The sequence below is a fragment of the Hipposideros armiger genome, unplaced genomic scaffold (genome assembly GCF_001890085.2).
Source record: "Hipposideros armiger isolate ML-2016 unplaced genomic scaffold, ASM189008v1 scaffold_1193, whole genome shotgun sequence".
NCBI lineage: Eukaryota > Metazoa > Chordata > Mammalia > Chiroptera > Hipposideridae > Hipposideros > Hipposideros armiger.
The window spans coordinates 57,062-77,585 of NW_017732543.1; the positions used below are offsets into that span (position 1 = coordinate 57,062).

Genomic DNA, 20,524 nt, shown 5'->3' on the forward strand with positions numbered 1-20,524 from the left:
TCAAAAGAGTGTCAGATTTGCTACTATTAAAATAGTGTTAAATTGACCATGCACAGCTTATAGGGGATGTATTGGGTTGTTGGAAAAGTCATGACATATTTTTTCTATGTTTTTCATTGCAAAAATGCATCATGACTTTTCTGACAACCCAATCATTATTTGTTGGGAACTTATGTTTACCGAACTGAGGGGTTTCCACCCAAAAATGGAGCTTGGTAGAAAAGTTCTCCAAAGGCCCTGAACTTCATAGACACAATGATGAATGGAACAAGACCACAAAATTGCTGACAAAAAGAAACCCACCCAAGATCAAGAGCTTTAGTTGAAAAATCTGTGTCTAATATGCCTGCAAAAAAGACTTCAGCTTCCAGGATAATATACATTATAATTGTAGTGTTCAGAAAAAGAAAAAATAAACAATCATTTGTCACAGACTTAGAAACTAATAATAAGCAAAGTAATTGAAGTTTTACCCTCTTTTCTTATTGATAATAATTATAGATACAAATAATTGGAACCCTGCTGTGCACTGTGGTAGGAGATGATTTTGTGAGATAACTTATTGACTTCTCACAAAACTGCTGTGAAAGATGAAGAAAAACTGAGTTGTAGAGAGCTTAAGCAAGTTGCCCAATGATGTTAAGGATAAATAAGTGGACCAAAATTAAATTTCAAATAACAATGGTATAAAAAGATGTCATGGAAACATTTTAAAAAACACAAAATCTATAATGTAAGAGACAGTTGTGTACCCATCACCAAGCTTCAGTAGATTCCAACTAATGCCAGTATTTTCCTATATATTCCACCCACTTTTGGAAGCAAATTCCAGACATCATTTTATCCAGCAATGCATCAGTATATGTCTTCGGAAGATTAAAACTCATAACTAGAACAATCATAATAACCAGATCACACCTAAAATTAAAAAGTATTATTATTATTATTTAAGATTATATTGGGGAATTGGGGAGGGGAACAGACAAGTCGCTGTCCTTTGGTTCTTCAGTCTAGTTGTGGAGGATGTTGCTTCACTGGCCTATGTTGGTATTATCATTGCGCTCTTCCCAGGTGAGGCAGTTGCTTGCTGGCTATTGGACAGCTGCTTACGGCAGCTCACAGCAGCTCACGAAAGTGCATGTTAGCTGCCCGCCAGCACCACTGCAGCCTATGCCATCACCAGCGATTCATGGCAGCCCATTCCAGGTGGAGCTGTTGTTCACCATCTTATCTATAGAGGGCGCAGCATCACTGGTCCTCATATGGGATCCAAACTGGGGCCCTGCTGCTCAGAGCTGGCATCCCAAGCAAACTCTTAACCAACACACCACTTGGCCGGCCTTAAAAGTAATTTCTTAATGTCATCTAGTATTCATTAATTGTACACATTTTCAAGCATCTCATACATATTATAAATGTTTTATTTTACCCTTAACTTGTGTGAATCTGGCTTCAAATGAAATACATGCACTGCAATTATTTAAATAGCTCTTATGTCCCTCTGAAACTAGAGTTTTAACCAACATTTCTTCATTTTCCCCTGCAATTTATTTGTTGAAGAAATAGGGATTTTATCGAATCCATTTTTTAGTAGACTTTAGCATGTTCCTTTGGCTTCTCTATTTCTTGTAAATTGGGAGTGACATCTATAGGCTTAATTAAATTCAGGATTAATTGCTTATTTGCTTGCTTGTTTTTGACAATAGTGATCCATAATTGAGGATCTGTTTCTCCCTCCAAAGCTTTATAATCAATCCCTCCCCGTGAAAAATGTATATTGTACAAAGAAACTCTTACCATTGTATCTGTCACCATGTGGGACATAAAAGACAGTCTTCTTTAGATATATAAGTGACAAAGATTCCTCACAAATATATGAAAGACACATAAGAAAGTGAAAACAATTTTCAGGTGCAGATAATGGAGATGATATGTTTGCTAGTAGCATTCATTTCTAAAATGTTTCTGGGAAACCAAGAATCAGAAATAAAATTATGATTTGATAGCCAGTTATATCCTAATACACCTGAGAAAAAAAATAAGAATGCACAGGAAAGTGAAGAGATGATTGTAACAGAACAGAGAAAAGATCTTGAAGCCATGACTTGAACTATTCACCATGGGGCAGCAGGGAAGACTGTGATTTTAAAACGAATCAATCAAAAAGCTACCTCCTGTGTAAAGCAATATGATCAAAGCTCCAATGAAAAATAGTCATTTGTTCGTTTTTACCCAGAACTTACAGGAAATAAAGACATCTAAAATTCAGGACAATACATTAGAAGCTTATACATAAGGAGTTTGGAGGGTGGGGGTTATTGTTATAGGGGCTGGCTATGATGAATATTATAGAGTAAGGGGAATAATGAGTGTGTTTTAAAGGATCATTAGAATAGAGTAGAAGGGCATGAGTGAGTGGAGTATTCCATAAGACATAAATTATGTGACCAAAAATGAGTAACTAGGAATAAGCACAGTTTATTCAAGAGGCAGTGTAGATTAGCATCTTTTAAAAACATGCACAGTTTATATATATATATATATATATATATATATATATATGCATAATTAGCACACAGATAGTTCTAGAGTGAGAACTCATACCATCTTGGTCTTAGTCTAGTTCAGCTATGAGGCACCTTGGATAAGCCATTGAATTTCGTTGGGTTTCTGTTTCTTTACCTGTGAAAAGAGAGTATTGGACTAACTTAGAAGTTCCCTGATTTCTGAGACAAGTAAAGTTATTTGAATGTTGAACAAGTTAATTTCTTATTAAGGCCAAAACCAAATCCAACAAGATAACAGCAGCCTCACCTGCTATCAGAGTCATTTTAATAAATAAGGTATATTTATTGGGATGTTGGAAAGTCAGGATGCATTTTTGCAATGAAAAACATAAAAAAAAATACATCATGACTTCTCCGATAACCCAATAAAATGGAGGCACTGTGTGTATGTATTTATTGTGTATGTGATAGTTCATATTAATATTCACCAGAATGCCCTCATTTTTTTCTGATGTTGATGTAGACTGATAAAAACCTCATCACAGAGGCTACCTGATTAGCATTTGGGGAACCATATTTGGGTCTTTCCTTTTGTGACATTCTTAGAATGCATAACTGGGATAATTTCCCCTTTATACTTTGTGTATAGTTGTTGAGCAAGCTAGTTAACACCTCACTGCTCTGTCTAGCCCTTAAATGTATAGCATGTTACTGGGTCTGCTCTCAGAACAGTTTTTGTTGGGGATACACATAGGTAAGACAGAAAAAAACATCCTGTTGGAAGCCAGGAGAGTTGTCTTCTAGTCTGCATCTTGTCACTCCTAGCTGTGTGAACTGTTCATGTCATTACAACTTTTCTAAAAATCACTTGGAAAAATGAAATGATCATACCACTTACTTATCTCCCTGGATTGTTGTAAAGTAAATAAGGTAACATTTAATTTTTATTTTTTTATGAACTGTAAAGCTACATAAAATATTAATAATAAAATACTGATATGTGAATTCCCCCACATGGATATGAATTTACTAGTAATTCAGAGAAGATTGTAGGGTTATGATTTTTTCATTAACATGGCTTTCTAAGAACTAAGCTGCAAAAATTATAAGCCCAAAAATTTTTTAAGCAAAATCTTTGGGAAAAAAAGTATATAATTCACTCTAAGCAGTTCCTTTTGTTATACAGTTCTAGGATGACAGCATAATCAAAATTGTCAGCCATCCAGAGATATCATTTTTTTCTTTTCACATCCAAAATTTAGCTGCACTTGGCACTGAACAAATATTAAAAGAGCCACTAGAATTTAAGCACAACAATGTATAAAAGTAAGCGTAAGTGGAAATTAAGACTGTGACAAAGAAGCCCATGAAATAATGATGAAATGTAGGCAGTAACTTCTCCACATGAAAGGAAATTTGCTTTTTCTTGGTTGGTAAACACTGATTATCAAAGATTTGGCAGAAGGTTACCACTACTAATTGCATGAAATTAACTGACATTTCTGAAAATGGCAGTGATCGCAACAAAATAGTGTAGTTGAATATCCTCTACAAGGTAGTTGTTCTGGTGGTATGCTGTTTGTCACTGAAAACACTTCACTCTTGTTTCTCTGTGAACTGTGTCTATAGTGAGTTCTTGGGTTATATTTATACATTTTTAGGATCACCTGCATTTTGATATTCAGTTGTAATGATAGTTGATCACTGAATTGGGAACTAGACATTTTTTCCACTGTCAACAGAGCAGTGATAATGTGAACAAAAATTTATTTAGAAAACAGAAGGTAGGTGATTTCAGATACATTTTTCTGTAATTTTCAAGGAAGACATGAAGGTAGACTATGGCTACCATGATAATTTAACAGTATGCCCTTACATAAGATTCAAAATTGGAAAGATATCTTCCCCACATAGCACTTATTACATACCCTGTTCCAATTTTCTTTTTAATTGAAAACTGCAGATTGAATTATATTTTTCATGAAGATGTGGGCAATCTCTGTCTTTTTTCTGCTATATCCCCAGGGCCTAATAAATTGATGGTACCTAATAAATTGATTTGTCAAATATTGGAGGTATTCAATAAGCTTTGTTAAATGAATGAAAGGCTGACCTTCAGCACTTCAAATTCTAGATATGATGGAGAGGTTGGAAAACATTTTTGATTTATGTTATGCAATTATAAAATACATAAATAATCACATGAATTTCAGTTCATAGAATATCAATTTTTTGCTTAACATCCTACATCAATATGAAATAAAGCCAAGGGAACAGAGAAAGGCAAACAGCTATATTATTTAACATTTTTCTTCATTAACATTCTTAATGATTTATTTAAAATGCCATACCTTTTGAATAAAAACAATTCACCCTTATACATCTAGTTGAATGACTACTAAAATGCTTTGTAATACCATAGATCATTAGGTTATTCAATATGTTTACATTTAAACTAAAGACAATAACTCAATTACTTCAACCAAAATTTAAGGTCCAAAATTAATGCTTTATAAAATAAATTTTAGAGAAGTCATACTAAGAAGTTCACTTTATATTATTCTGATTAGCCACATATATATTGGTCATAAAATATCAACTAAAATTGATATTATTTTGCCATTCCAATTAAAATGGAAAGAACTGTTTTCCCAAAAGTGTGGATAAATTTTCAAGTTGTTGACACAGCAACTTGGTTGCATGTTCATACAATTTTAATTTTAAATGTAGATCTGTGACAGTGTGAGATTTACCAAAAGGATCCTAAATGATGGCTTGGCTAAAGCTCTTCTCTACCGATGGGATATTTATGTAGAAAGATGCAATTTTACAAGTCACTTGCACTTAACACTTATCAAAGGAATAATGTAAAACAAGGACAATGAGATAAAACATACTGTGTACTGATGATTTGAGTCACACTTTTACAAATTATAACTTTTCCTTTTATGCAGAAGAATAATTACATGGAGAGAATATTGTGTTTATTATTTTAAAAGTTCTTTGACTTGGTTGGAAAAGATAAAACAGATATTTTAAACTAGAAGGGATATAATTCCTAGAAGAAAAACATGGTACTGGTAAAAATATCACTGCCATAGAGATTTCTTTTTAAACACATCCTTTGTGACTCTGTCCCAGTCATGTGTCCCTTTTTACTGACTGCACATTGTTTTTACTCATGCTAGGTCTGGACAAAGTGCCAAAAGACCTTCCCCCTGACACTACACTGCTGGACCTGCAAAACAACAAAATCGCTGAAATCAAAGATGGAGACTTTAAGGACCTGAAGAACCTTCACGTAAGATTTTTTTTTTTTAATTTTTGAGTTGTAACAAGATCTGACTCATCAAAACAAAACTTAGGTAATGCCAAGAGTACTGTGAGGAAATAAATAGCACATAAGTGTTTATTAAATTATCTTCTTAGTTCATGATGGGGGAGGAAAGCATTATATACATTAAGCCCTAAAAAAAAAAAGTCAGCCAATTTTCTTATATACACCCCATTAATCTTTAGTATTTGCTCCTTAAAAATACTTTATATCTTAATCTAGTTTCATGTTTCATGAATAAGTCTTTGTCTTCCGAATTAGATTGTACTTCAGTAGTGAAACAAAACACAAAATGGACTGATCATATTATTTTATTTCTTTGTTTCTTTTGTTTCCTTTTATTCATATTCTAAGAGTTGCAAATAACTTTGTACAAGGTCAAAGATTAGAACCAAGAGAAACAGGGATAATCGTATTTTATTTAGTAAATATAATTCCATCTTCAAAAAAAAGTACATACACACAAATACATATACATATATGTACGCATGTGTGTATACACGAATATATATATATATACATATACATACATACATATATGTATACTTTCTTGCTTTGTTTTTAGGACTATGCATGCTGTATCCTTATCTGTATTTGTTTTTCTTGTGATTGTCATTTACCTCTACTTAGTATAATGTAATTCATCTAATCTACCAGTCAGGAATCCAGCAGAAAAGAGATGGCATTCTCAACAGTATTTCACAGTAGAGACTTCACCAAATGGACTATTTATTTACAAAGGGACATGGGAACCAAAAAGGCATTGTGAAGCATTCAAGCCCACAAGGTCTAAAGGATCCAGGAACTCCCAGAGCCTTGAGAGAGGTGGGGGACTATAGTCCTACCTCCTAATTTCCTGCCAGTTTTCTCCTATGGTTGAACCTAACTGGAGGCCAAAGGACAAGGGCATCTGAGTGATGTAATTTCTAGAGGTCAGCCACCCAGGTCATAGAGGAGGGTCTAAAAGGGTAAAGAATGAAAATATCTGTAGTTGGGAGAGGGTGTGTTATAAATGAAGATTGACCAACCCAATCAAACAGGGTTAAGCCCTGCTAAGGCCATCTTCTATAAGAGTAATTGCATTTTCTGTTTATATATGTCATCGGAATCCCTGTAAAATTTATCTAGTCCAGCTCTCTACTTGTAGGATAAGTATGTGGTTTCCCTGCAAAATATTGTTGTATATTTAGTGTTAATAAGCCAGATTTCAATGTCCAATTAAATCTTAAAAGTCTCACTGTGTCTGTATTCTACTCTGGTAGGCCACTCTTGAGGTATTGAGTCTGGTCCTGGGCAAAATGTTTTAAGAATGGAATTTAAAGAATGATCATCATAAGGATAAAGAATCTGGAACTCATATCTTATAGGCACAGTTGACGGAGGTGTAGATGTCTAAATTGAATGTAAAAAGGTCATGAGTGAAACACTTGAAGGGCCATGTTAGAGAAGAGAAATGGAATTTACTTGCTAAAACTACAAGATGACAGAATTGTTCTGTTGATAATTGAGTGGAACTTTAGGGATGCAGATTTTTGTTCAACATTAAAAATACAATGTAAAGAATTCTCAGATAATATAGAGGATTGCCTAGTGATGAGTTACCTATACGGGCACATAATTTTACAGCCTCTTATGATAAATATCACAGAAATACAGTATCTGTATTGGGAGTATAAACATAGAAAACTCTTATGTCCACTTATTTCTCCTAGCTATTATAAAAATAATTGAGGGGATATATAGTAAGAATAGGCAATACTAAATATAAATATAAAAATTTAAATATAAAATAAAATCTAAATATAAAAAATCATCTGGCTGCTAATTATATATATATACATATATATATATATATATATATATTTTTTTTTAAGGGAAATAGTGTAAAGTAAAATAAACTGGTCATTATATGTTATAGTGTTCACACAATGAAGACAAGATTTAGTTATCAACTTTCTAACAGCCAAAATGAGAAAAACAATAAAAACGTATCCAGTAGGAGAAAATACAACAGAATTTTAAAAGGAAGCATAGATGTTTTTCTAAAGGTTTTAAGATTCTTCACGGAACAGTTAATTAAAATAATAGCACATAAAAAGTTGTATAGTCGATTCATTGAAGTATCTAACAATATAAGCACACTATGCTATAAGCAGTGAATGTTATGGACACAGAGTACGTGAAAAATCAGACAACATCTTACATCACATTACCAATTAGTGTTTTGAGAAAATATAAGGAAAGGGGCCTTAGAGAATTAGCAGAATATTGAAAACAAGAGAAGAAAAGAGGTTTTTCTGGGAAGGTAATGCAGAAGAAAATAAGAAGCAGACAAATAAAATAGAAACTGGCTAGAGTGAAAGAGTCCAGCTCTGAGACAGTGGAGGATAAGACTTGAGCTAAATGTCTCGAACCGTGGACTAATGGAATCCCTCTCCACTGAGAGGTTATCCTGCCTAAGCCCCTACTGACCTTCTCTCTACTTTCATGTTATGGTTTCACTGGGAATGAGCCGATGGTGATACCAACAAGACCTGCCAATGACTATTTAAACAATCATTGGAGAAGTTAAAAGAGATGTAATAAGAAAAAATGAATATTATGTTTCAATAAACTAAAGTATTAGGAAGCTTCATTTTATTTTCATAAGTTTATCCTAAAGCTACTTTTCTAAGGAAGGAAAATTCTCTTACTCTAATCCCTGCTTCCTGTGTGTTTATGTGTAATCTGAATAATTGTTTGAACTTCTCATACCCTTAAATAAGAGATATCTAGTTTCTCTGATGTTTTCATTAAGTCTGGCATTTGTAATAGTGCCTTCTTTCTTTTCCATGTCTACTTCTAAGTATGTTTTTAGGCAACTATCATCTTGGCAATTTCTTTCTTTCTACTTCAAAGTACACATTGGAAGAAGAGAGTTTATTAGAGCTCCCAACCATGCAGAGGATGTAAAACAGCTATTTTTCTCTTACTCTTTCATTCATGATCTTTCTATCCTTGTTATTATGCAAATAAGCATCATAATTTCAGCTAGGAAAGCCACACTTGAATAAGGAGGAAAGAGAGGAATGAAAATTTAGCAAGGACTAAAATACAAAAGATTTAACAGAAAAATCTTCCTTTTTTCCTCAGTAATTTTATCAGTTTTCAACTCTGTGGCTCATTCTAAGTCATATGCATTATACTTATAGTGTAGTTTTACACTTACATGTAGTAGAACAAAACTACATAATTATTCCATAAAATAATGGAAAATTAAATATTATAATGTCAACATTCAGTATATTTTCTTTGAATTGAAGCTTAATAAATCTAGTAAGGATTGTTTTTAAATTAAAAATCAACAAAAATTGTCAAAGACTGAATAATAAAAAAACCAGTTAGCAATTACTGTTACTAGGCACTGTTCTTAATAGGTTATATGCATTAATTTATTTAATTTCTATAAGTATTCTTATGAGGTAGACACCCTTGATAGTCTTGATGAAGCCACTCAAGCACAGAGAAGTTATTTGCTTACAGTCACACAACAAAAAGAACCAGAGATTGCAATCTAAACTCAGATACAGTTTGCATTGATTCTGTGCACTAATAATTGCCTATAAATATGATAGCATCCATAAATTCCCTTAAAATAATACCTAGTACAGTGTAAGCCCTATATAAGTGGCTTTGGAGAAAACTGTGTGTATTAATTCAGCTTTCAACATTTTTTTCAGTCTTATTGAAATATAATTGATGTACAGCACTGTATAAGTTTAAAGTGTATAGCATAATGAATTGACTTATATATTGGGTTGTCAGAAGTCATGACACATGTTTGCAACAGATGGTGCTAGTTCATTTTTGGAAGTACCAGAGTCATTTGCATCTATGTTATTGCTATGTCATTTGACAGCTGACAGTTCTAGCTTCATTCTAAAAAAAATTGAGCGATTTGGTTGAGTTTTGGAGGTTTTACAACAAGTTGAAGATGGAAGACCAATCTGTGCATTTTTGCCATATTTTACTGTTTTACTTCCATAAAGGGAAGAACGTGCATCAAGCTTGTGAAAAGTTGCATAAAGTTTATGGTGAAAAGGCTCTACAAGAACGTCAGTGTCAATGATGGTTCATGAAATTCTGTGCTGGTGATTTTGATCTCAACGATGCTCCTTGGTCAGGGAGGTCCACCGTGGTTGATAACAACAAAATAAAGGCACTGATTGAGTCAAACCCACGTTATACGACATGAGAGATTGCAGAAACATTGAACATTCATCACTGAAGCATTCATGACCACCTGAAGAAGCTGGGATAAATAAGCAAGCTTGATATTTGGGTTCCTCATGAATTCAAAGATGTTCATTTGATGGTGCATATAAACATCTGCAATATGCTTATTAAACATGAGGAAAACGATCCTTTTTTGAAGCTACTGATAACTGGTGATGAGAAGTGGATTGTTTACAACAATGTGGTGAGCAAACGGTCTTGGTCCCGACATGATGATTCGCCTCAAACAACACTGAAAGAAGACATTCTTCAGAGGAAGGTTATGCTCTCAGTGTGGTGGGATTTTCAAGGTGTCGTGTTTTTCGAGCTCCTACCAAGGAACCAAACAATCAATTCGAATGTGTACTGTAGGCGATTGGACAGTTTGAATGAATCCATCATCCAGAAACATCCAGAGCTCATTAATCGTAAAGGAGTTGTGCTCCATCGCAACAACGTGAGACCACACACAAGTTTGATCACCTGTCAAAAATTACTGGAGCTTGGATGGGATGTGTTGCCACACCCACCATACTCACCTGAACTTGCGCCATCAGTCTTCCACTCGTTTCACTGTCTTCAAAACTCCTTGCGTGGTGTAACGTTCAATTCAGATGAGGCTGTAAATCATCACCTTGTTCAGTTTTTCACTGATAAAGACAGGTCCTTCTATGAACAAAGAATTAATAAGCTCACTGAAAGATGGCAAAAGGTTATCAGACAAAATGGGCAATATATCATTGATTAATCTTTGTTCTTTATATAAATAAATGACCTTTGAAAAACAAAAAAAAAATACATCATGACTTTTCTGACAACCCAATATATTGCAAAAGGATTACCACAATAAGCTTAGTTAACATCCATCATCTCATATTGATATACAAAAAGAAAAAAATATTTTAACTATAGTCATCATGTTGTACAAGATATCCCCAGTATTTATTTACCTCATGACCAAAAGTTTGTATCTTTTGACCACTTTCTTGGATGAAGGTGGTGGAAACTCCTTTATTCCTACTTTCACCCTATTTCTATTGCTTATCACCGTTTTCGTGACCTCTCCCCTATTTTCACTTTTTTCTTTAGTGACCAGTGAAGTAGGTTGTCCTGATTTTTGAGTCTGTACTTCAATTTTAGGTTAAATGGCACTCAGGGTACTTGCTGACCACCAAGCAACAAGTTCTCTGCTACTTGGACTTCTCTCAACCTCTCAGCTAACTAATGAGAATCTACTTCTGCTTGTCTTTCTTTTTTTCATTAGCTGATCTCCTGAAGTACACCTAGGGTTCACCTGTGACTTTTTCTCTGGTAGCTGCACTTCATCATTAGCCAGTGTAATTAATTATTTTTCCCCTATTTCAACATCTTGCCATCGTCTGTTATTTTATAACTATGCTTCCTTAACTACATATCTTTGTGTATGTACTAACATGTATCATTTTTAGCAATACTGTATTTACACAAATAACTTTTTTCACATGTGGATCTGTTTTATACAGAGTTCTAATTTATATAGCTCTTATAATTTTACCTCATTATGGAAAAACTTTGTGTAGTTGTATTTATTTTTCAAATTGGTTTTATTCTAAAAGCAGAGATGCTTTTCACTGGACTAAACCTTGTGACTAGCAGTAATATTTGAAAGATTCTTTGCAAAGAAGCAGTCTATATACATTATTACTTTTAATCCTCACAACCCCCTCTAGGTGCCATTATTATTCCTACCTTATGGAAGAAATAACTCTGGACAAATGTCACACTACTCCAAAATTTAGCAGTGATTATCACTACAGCATGTTCACTGGTAGAGGCATTGTCTAATTATAATCTAGTAAAAGAAGTAACACTTTATTACCTGAAACAGCAGGTAATACACCATCAGATTGATTCTTCATAATAGGTTTCAACACAACATAAATAAGACAGATTTTTTTCAACCATGTTTAATGCATGTAATTATATCAAGCTTTCAGAATTTTCTTCCACAAATGGCAATTGAGGATCTTCTTTTCATTTATAATTAAGCATCCACCATTTGGAATGTCTTCTAGTGATACAAGTCCTCTCAATCCTTCTCTGTGTCTGGCTTTCACTGATTTCCTGGACATTTTGCTTGTTAATATCAATTTTCTATAACTTAAACCCTCAAGAGTTTTTAAACTTTCACTAGAACGTCTTAGGATTTTGTTTTAGTCAGCCAATGCATATTTTAGGATTAGATAAAAAAATGATGTTACTTATAATAAGTTTTAATTAATCAAATAATGTGAACTACATGATGATGTACATTGGTAATTTACCAGCTGTTACTATAAGAAAATATTCTTGCATTTCTGAGACTATTCCTCTTGTTCCCTTTTTTGTCCCTCTGTGTTTCCATACATGCATAAAAGTGTACTACAAGTGAATATTCAAGTTTCTTCAAACTTGATGAAATTATCCTAAGTTAATTAGGATTAGTTGATAAAGAGGCTTAACAATTCTGTAGGCATACAGGTCATTGGAAGAGAATGAGATAGTCCAAAATTAGGTTTGGCAATGGCTATAGGTATAGCAATAATGAATTATATTTGATTGCCCATATTAGGAGAACTCAGAAACATTTTTTTTTAAAATTGCCAAAAGTATTAATATATTTGACCATATAAAACCTTTATAACTAAAAAGGGCCAAAAAAAGGAGAAAAATATATTGTCTATGCATATCATGTTAACTACATGTTCCTTCTCTAAATCAATTATTAAAAATGTTAAAATATAATAAAAATGATAAATATTGTGATCAGACAATCCAGTCCCTCCCCAAAATACAGTAAATGGTAGCGAAATAAAGGGAAACTTTTCAAGTGACAAGGAAATGTGAAGTAAAGCAATGAGCTACAACACAATGTCTTAATTTGGCAGATTTTTGAAATATGGTATCTAAGTTGGTGAGGCTTCAAGAAAATTTTACTCTTGCACTGCTGATGATAGTCTAAATTGGCCACCCGTTTGTAGTGGAATCCACGGCAATGGATTGGACTTACAGGTTGAAAAACTGACTGAGGAATGGGTGCCTTTTCATGTATCTTGGGTCGCTCTAGTGATTTCAGTCTTTAGGAATACTATTTATTATTAAATATATGTATTTCATCAAAATTTCCTCCCCTTTATTCCTGATGTTCAAGACCTCAGACGCTTCATAAAGAAATCACGTCTACTTAATCTTTTCTGGTTTCTTGCAACTTCGCAGATTCCTCTACTAGTTCCATGAATGAAATGAATAGGCTACACACTTGTTTTATATATATATGTGGAAGATTTTGGAATTAAGAAAATGTTTTTGTTCGCTCTCTACAGGCATTGATTCTTGTCAACAACAAAATTAGCAAAATCAGTCCCGGAGCCTTTACACCTTTGGTGAAATTGGAACGACTTTACCTGTCCAAGAATCTCCTGAAGGAACTGCCAGAAAAAATGCCCAAAACTCTTCAGGAGCTGCGTGCCCATGAGAATGAGATCTCCAAAGTACGGAAATCTGTGTTCAATGGACTGAACCAGATGATCGTCATAGGTACAGATATACTTATAACTCTAAGACCAGGATTCACGTTTCACTTTAAGATATTCCAAGGAAGCTTTAGCTGCAGGAAGGTAAATTAGCTAAACGTGTCTGAAGCCTGTAGGGATGGCAAGAACAGAGCCAGGAAAAATGGGATTTTGAATTTGCGCCTTACTGCGACTTTTTCACCCCTTGTCGTTGGGGATCTGAGAATGGAGAGAAAGCGCTAGGGCTGAAGCTAGCCTGCTGCATGCCCAGGACGCAGGATGGAACTAAGTAGTGCTTGAGTAGAGTAGAGATATTTGAAGATACCTCTCCTTGTGTGGATTTGTTCTATTCTGAACATCTATACTCATTTGCTTTTTTTTAAAAAAATGGGTTCTAATGTTTTGCTCTGTGCATGGTAAAAAAAAAAACCCAAAAAACAAAAAACAAAAAAACTATAATTTTATAACTGGCTTACAAAATGCTAGAGTTAAATTATTTAACAACATTTTAAGGTATTTTAGGAATGTAATAGCCCCATAATGGGTGATTTGTAAACGCTTGTGTTAATTTCTGGGCAAAGCTGTGTATACATCTTAAAAAAAATTGTTGTTATTGTTTTTGCTACTATTGCTTTTTCATTTTTTTATTTGTTTTAATAAGGGACATTTTTACCCCATTGTGCTATCCCTTAGAAAAGCATGTCTTTTAATTTCTCTTTTAATTTTCAGTCAAGTTGTTATTGAACCAAATTTCTGTTAAATTCCTTGTTGAAACAGACTCTGCTCTGACTTGCATAACCTAAAACTGTCCTCTAAAAGCTCTGCTCTTGCTGCATTTGTAGAACTGGGCACCAACCCTCTGAAGAGCACAGGAATTGAAAATGGAGCCTTCCAGGGGATGAAGAAACTCTCCTACATCCGCATCGCTGACACGGATATAACCACCATCCCTCAAGGTGATAGAAAAGTCTCCGAAGCAGTGTGAAAATCTAAATCCAATGGCTTTGACACTTAAAAAAATTGTTTTGAAAATCTGGATGGTGACTCACGTGGCCAACTGTATTTCCAGTAAATTCTCCATCCCCAGAAGTGTTTCCAGTGAGCCCCGGTGACCACTGGGCCATGCGGGCCCACCGTAGAGACGGCTGCTCTAGTTTACCTGCAAAGCCTCTTCTGAGATGTAACTTAATGCATAATGATTTCATATTATATAATTGTGATTTCACAAAGAAAAAAGCACAGTTGTTATTTAAAAAATAGTGTGCTTTAGCAGTGCTTTGTAAAAAAAAAAAGAAAAAAAGTAAAGAGATACATGGAAGTACCTCTGAAATAGAGCAAATTTTTACTTTGAGTCTTGAATCTCTTAGTGAATTTCTTTCCATCTCAGGACATTCCAGTTATCACTCTCTGAATAAGAGGATGCACAGTGGCCACACTCTCACTGCATAGAGGCAGTTGTGTGTTGTAATGAGTGTGGATTTTGGAATCTGTTTGCTTGAGGTCAAATTTTCACTAAATGGCTGTAGGACCTTGGGCAAGTTATTCAAAATCTGTGCCTCAATTTCTTTATTTGAGAAATGGAAATAAGGTTAATATCCACTTCATTGAGCTGTTTTAAAATTAAGTAAATTATTAGAGAAACACCTGGCGTGTAGGTTAAGTAATGTTACCTTCTATTATTAATATTACCTCCTATTAGTCAATAAAAATGTTTTGCTCACTCGTTTTGCTTAGGCCAAGTCCGAACACAGGAGGCAGGACAGTGAACAGGATATACTACCAGCCTTCAAGGTGCTTCTTGCCTGGAGCAAGCAAACAGCATCATTACACAGTCATGGCCATAAACCCATTGTTAAAAGGGCCCCCCAGGAGACGCACATAAGCCAGTCTTTGTGAATCAGAAAAGGCATCAAATCACCACAAATAAATTCCTCTAGTGTTCACAATTTCCCTGCTTTGGGTTCTTTAATCTCAGAAAAACTCCTCTGTATTCTCAAATTTTCCTCTCGATTTGGCCTTTCTCATCTTAGGTGTCTTGTTCTTGGACTGGGTACAAAAGGTAGTTACTTGCACACAGGAAACAATTATCCTTTATTGTGCTTCCACAAAAGTTCAACTCTAGAATACAAGTTCCATAGAATGGTTTCTTACCACCCCTTGCCATCTCCACAGTCTTTTTGCTACAGAGGAAGTTTCTGACCCATGATAGCACCACTGAGATACATAGATGATAGGTAGATAGATGATAGATAGATAGATAGATAGATAGATAGATAGATAGATAGATAGACAGATAGATGATGGAGGGAGATTGATTTATGGTTCATAAAACACTTTCATGTGGAGTCTCTGACTTGTTGCATGTAACAGGTAATCTTTTTTATCCCCAGTATATATATATATATAATTTTATTTATATATTTTTCTATATTTATGATATTTATATATATATGCCTATACATATGAATAAAATATACAGTTATCTATATGTATATCTTGCCCAAAGCCTTAGAGCTGTAGGAGGTGAAGTAAAGTAGCTGGGATTCAAAATCCAGGTCTTTTCCACCATCTCATGTTGCCAGATGGCTCTCATTAAGCACAGTCTTTGATTCTACTGTCCTTCTTAATGCATCTTCCTAAATATCCCTCAATAACATGTTTCATCACCTAGAGATCTGTTGTTCTTCACTTTCTTATATCCTTTCCCTATCCGAGGTGCTCTTTTCTCATCACCTCTAGCTTGCTTTTATTTACTGAACACTTAATAATATTGAAATTATAGTAACTAAATTTTATTCATCACTTGTGCCAAATGCTTTTCATGTATTCTGTTATATTGTGCCAAATGCTTTTGTCACTGTGCTAAACGCTTTTCGTGGAGTTTTATGTGAATCTCACAGTAATCCTCTGTAAGTCATATTATCACACCTGTTTTATAAATGAGGAACGTGAGACTTAGGGAGATGAAGTAAATTGTGATCAAAGTCTTGGATCCAGGAGGTGGCAGAGCTGGACTTGTGCTGGGCTGATGTCAAAGCTCACGTGTTTGACAATTTCACTCTGCTACTTACCATATTAAGTCCTTCCCCCGATGCATATTTATGCCTGCCTAATATATGGGTCTACCTTTCTTAGTCTGAGACTCTTCTGCCTGAACATCACCAACCTTCAGGGCAATTTAATTGCCACATATTATCTTCCATCATTGATAGTAACAGAAAGGCAGTGGAATGGAATGAAGAAATTATAAATTCACTCTCGAGATAGACTAACCTGAGTGAGAGGTCTGACTCAGCCATTTAGTTGCTCTGTGACTTTAAGCTAATTATTCCACATCTCTAAAACCTCAGTTTTGTTATCTATAAAATGGAGATATTAATAACACCTATCTTCTAGAATATTTGTGAAGATTAGTAGATATAAGTAAAACTTGTGATGCACACATATAGTAAACTGTCAATGTATTTTATCTTAAAACGGAAAAGGGAAAGAGAAGGAAAAAAGTAACTATAGTATAGGATCTTTGGCTAAGTGTTACAATGCCAAAGGTAATGATGTTCTTTATAAATTTGCCTGTATCCTATGCAAAATTTTCTTCCACAAACTTTCTCCTGGATATAACTTTTGTTTTGGGAAACTGACATCTCAAAAAGAGAGACACTTAGTAACTAGATAATGATGGGTGTCATGATAATTGGTGTTTTGGAGATACTATATTTTAAAAACAACTTTTCATGGTAGCAAGGAAGTAAGGATGTGCATTCATTGTTTTGTTATTTACTCACTTGTTTTATGTATAGGAGTATTGTAAAAATCCACATAAATTTATGCTAAGGAGAATCAAGTGGTTGAAATCCCTTAATCCAAGAATGACTGTGACTTCCTGATATGTATTCATAAGAATAATGCAATTGTTATTTCATTTCCTTCAGCTAAGGGCATGCTATTTTAACTCCCTTTGGCCATCTGGGAACATGTTACATTCCCTACTTAGCAGGTAGATAACCTACAAAATTTGTAACTTTGAATCTCTTTTTCCTCATCTATGAAATGGGATTATGGAAAAGTAATTGAAATATTGAACACATTAAATGAGCTAAACTAGGGAAAGTGCCACTCTCAGTGTTTGGCACAGAACAGACATTCAGTAGGTAGAATTTATTTCCTTAGCATCTCCCACACAAAACATACTTCTACAGCGAAACTAACAGCCGTTTTCAAATCAAATATAGACTAAACTTTTACATTAAATAGACAACCTTGACAGAATTCAGTGGGATGAAATGAAAATTTCAGACGAAACATAACCTGTGCTTTTCCAATTTTGTTCTTTATGGACAGATAGCCAACAGTTTCTGCTAAGCAGATGTTAGTTCTCCACATAACCAGTTTGCAGGGGTTTTTTTGTTTTTTGGGTTTTTTTTGTAGTTGTTGCTATTCTTGTAAGTGGAACAATATGCTGTTTAAAAAGTTGTATGAAAACATAATACCTCCTTAGACGGCAGGAGGAAATGAAAGTAAAATATTTAAACTTTTATATTTATATTATTAAATTTTTAGAAATCATAGCCATTCAAGAAGTACTATCCAGAGGTTTAGTGGATACTTGAGGCCTAAAATTATTTCCCCAGGTGCTCTCATATGGAAGATCATTTGATGATAGACCATTGCACTCCTCTTGCATAAAGAAACAGTCCTGATTTAAAAAGTCCAAGTAAGCTTTAGCTCTTTCTATGCACGCATGTTGCAGAGGCATTTGATGTTTTTTATGGAAAAGTTGATTAAGACTAAGGCAGGTATAGTATATCAGTGTTAGTTGTTAATGATGCTCATTAAGGAAATACCTGGTAAAGTTTGTATATAGGCCTAACTTACACATAATCTCTTCATTATAGTTCAAATACTCATCTCTTCAATATAGAGGTATTATCTTTTATCAATGACAGTATTAGCCCATAAACAAAGGTGCAAGAAACTAATGAGACTGGGGTCTCACCTCAGTTCTACAATTTTATCTTAACAATTCCTAGGAAGGAAATCTACTACATGATAAACTCAGTCCATGTTTTTGTTAAAATCAATCTAGACGAAACGCAGAAAGTGCTCATACTACTGCTAAAAACATATATTATTATAAAACGGATGAAGGAAAATGATGAAAAGTAGGATTAATGAAAAAGATGAAAAGCACATCCTTTGAAACTGTATGTCTTAAACATTTGATGGCATACATCCTTATTATGTCTTTCTACTGTATTTATGTTTATCTGCTAGTTTAACATTTTGTATTTCCATATTTCAGGTCTTCCTCCTTCCCTTACTGAATTACATCTTGATGGCAACAAAATCACCAGAGTTGATGCAGCTAGCCTGAAAGGACTGAATAATTTGGCTAAGTAATAACATTCTTTCATGGTATTCTATCAGTAAAATGGCGAAGTGTATTAATGCCTTTGTGCTCAGAATTTATAACACAATTGATTTTTGACTGTACCACATTTCTGCTGTTGTTTAAAACAACCTCACACTTCAGCTCGCCCAATTATTTCACTTAAAAAAGACTAATGAAATAGTATCCTTACTGTAACCACCAAGATAATTTTATGAATACCATACTATATTGTTTTTAGATTAAGGTATAGCTTATTAAAGGTGTTTGATGAAATCCATATGTTCATTCAATATATTCTAACTTAGTTACATTAAACAGAAGGTTAAGTAAATTATAACACAGTGTCCAGAATTTGAAAATACATTAAAATGAAAACTATCAGGATATGGAAATATTGGGCATCACACACCACACTATAGAGTTGGAAGTTATGAAATTCTTTAACTCCTATTCTTTTAAGAGTTTAAAATGTCTCTGGACATTTAATATAGTCTGAAAAAAGAAAAAAAAGTCTGGCCCTCTTTAACATTTTTTTCCTTGTAAATGATCACTATTGCCTGCCTTGCTTTCTAACCTAACTTCAACCTTTCTATATTTGCAACCTGGTTCAGAAATAAAAAGAGGAGTGTGGTGGCAGAAACCGTTAGCTGTCTTCAAGGGACCTTCTGTTCTTGATTCACTCCTGAACGTTATTACTGAACATTCTTAAAGAGAAGCACAGTGTTATGCCAATTTGCCTCACTCCTCTTTTTGTATATAAATTCCCTGGTAGATAAATAAATATAAAGTATTTCATTTATCTTTGAGAAATACCTAAGGCCAGATGGATATGTAATTCAGCTTTTCCCATTTCTGTGGCTCTTCCCCAGTAACCCAGTGGGTGATAAGAGCTGAAGATGAGCGCATGGATGTGACTAGAGTTCCAATGCATTACTCTGGCGTAAAGGATCTCTAAGAAATCCTTTACCTACAGCTATTTCAATTACAGCTCCGAATGTAGAAAATATTTTTCAAAGTAGTGGTATGTATCACCTACCTTTATTTGTTGATTAGGTGCCTCTAGCCACAGAAAAATGTAGGAAGATAAGTTGCATTGCTTATTCTGTAAAACTGTCTTTAGGACAGCTATTATTATTGGATTACTAGTAAGAGTAGTAGTAGGGATAAGGACTAACAATAGTCTAACATTTTAAACATGGTAAATCATTCATAATATTTGTACTGTTTTAGAAAAAAAAGTTTATTCTGTACTGAAAATGGTATAGATATTTTGAAATTCTGCACTTAACATCATGTGTTTGTATCAAGTAGAAACACAAAGAGCTAATAAACTTTGAAAAGATCAATAGAAGTGAAGATTTCTGCTTAAATGGATTTGAATTCCATTCATTAAATTAGAGCAGATTGCTTTATTGGCCAAGTAAACTTTTCTAACTCTTGAATTTATCAAACACATTTATTTGTGCAATCAAGTCTAGAAAAATCTGTCAAACCATCAAATTCTTGT

At 34.0% G+C, this 20,524-nt stretch overlaps 1 protein-coding gene across 2 annotated transcripts in view; it reads left to right on the forward strand.

Moving 5' to 3' along the window:
* DCN (decorin) overlaps positions 1-20,524 on the forward strand; it is a 50,730-nt gene that overhangs the window by 11,290 nt on the left and 18,916 nt on the right. For both annotated transcript variants that reach the window (XM_019632914.1, XM_019632915.1), the window contains exons 3-6: positions 5,696-5,808; positions 13,437-13,650; positions 14,468-14,581; positions 18,928-19,021. In XM_019632914.1, the coding sequence (XP_019488459.1) occupies positions 5,696-5,808; positions 13,437-13,650; positions 14,468-14,581; positions 18,928-19,021 (535 nt within the window). The remainder of the gene's footprint in view (positions 1-5,695; positions 5,809-13,436; positions 13,651-14,467; positions 14,582-18,927; positions 19,022-20,524) is intronic.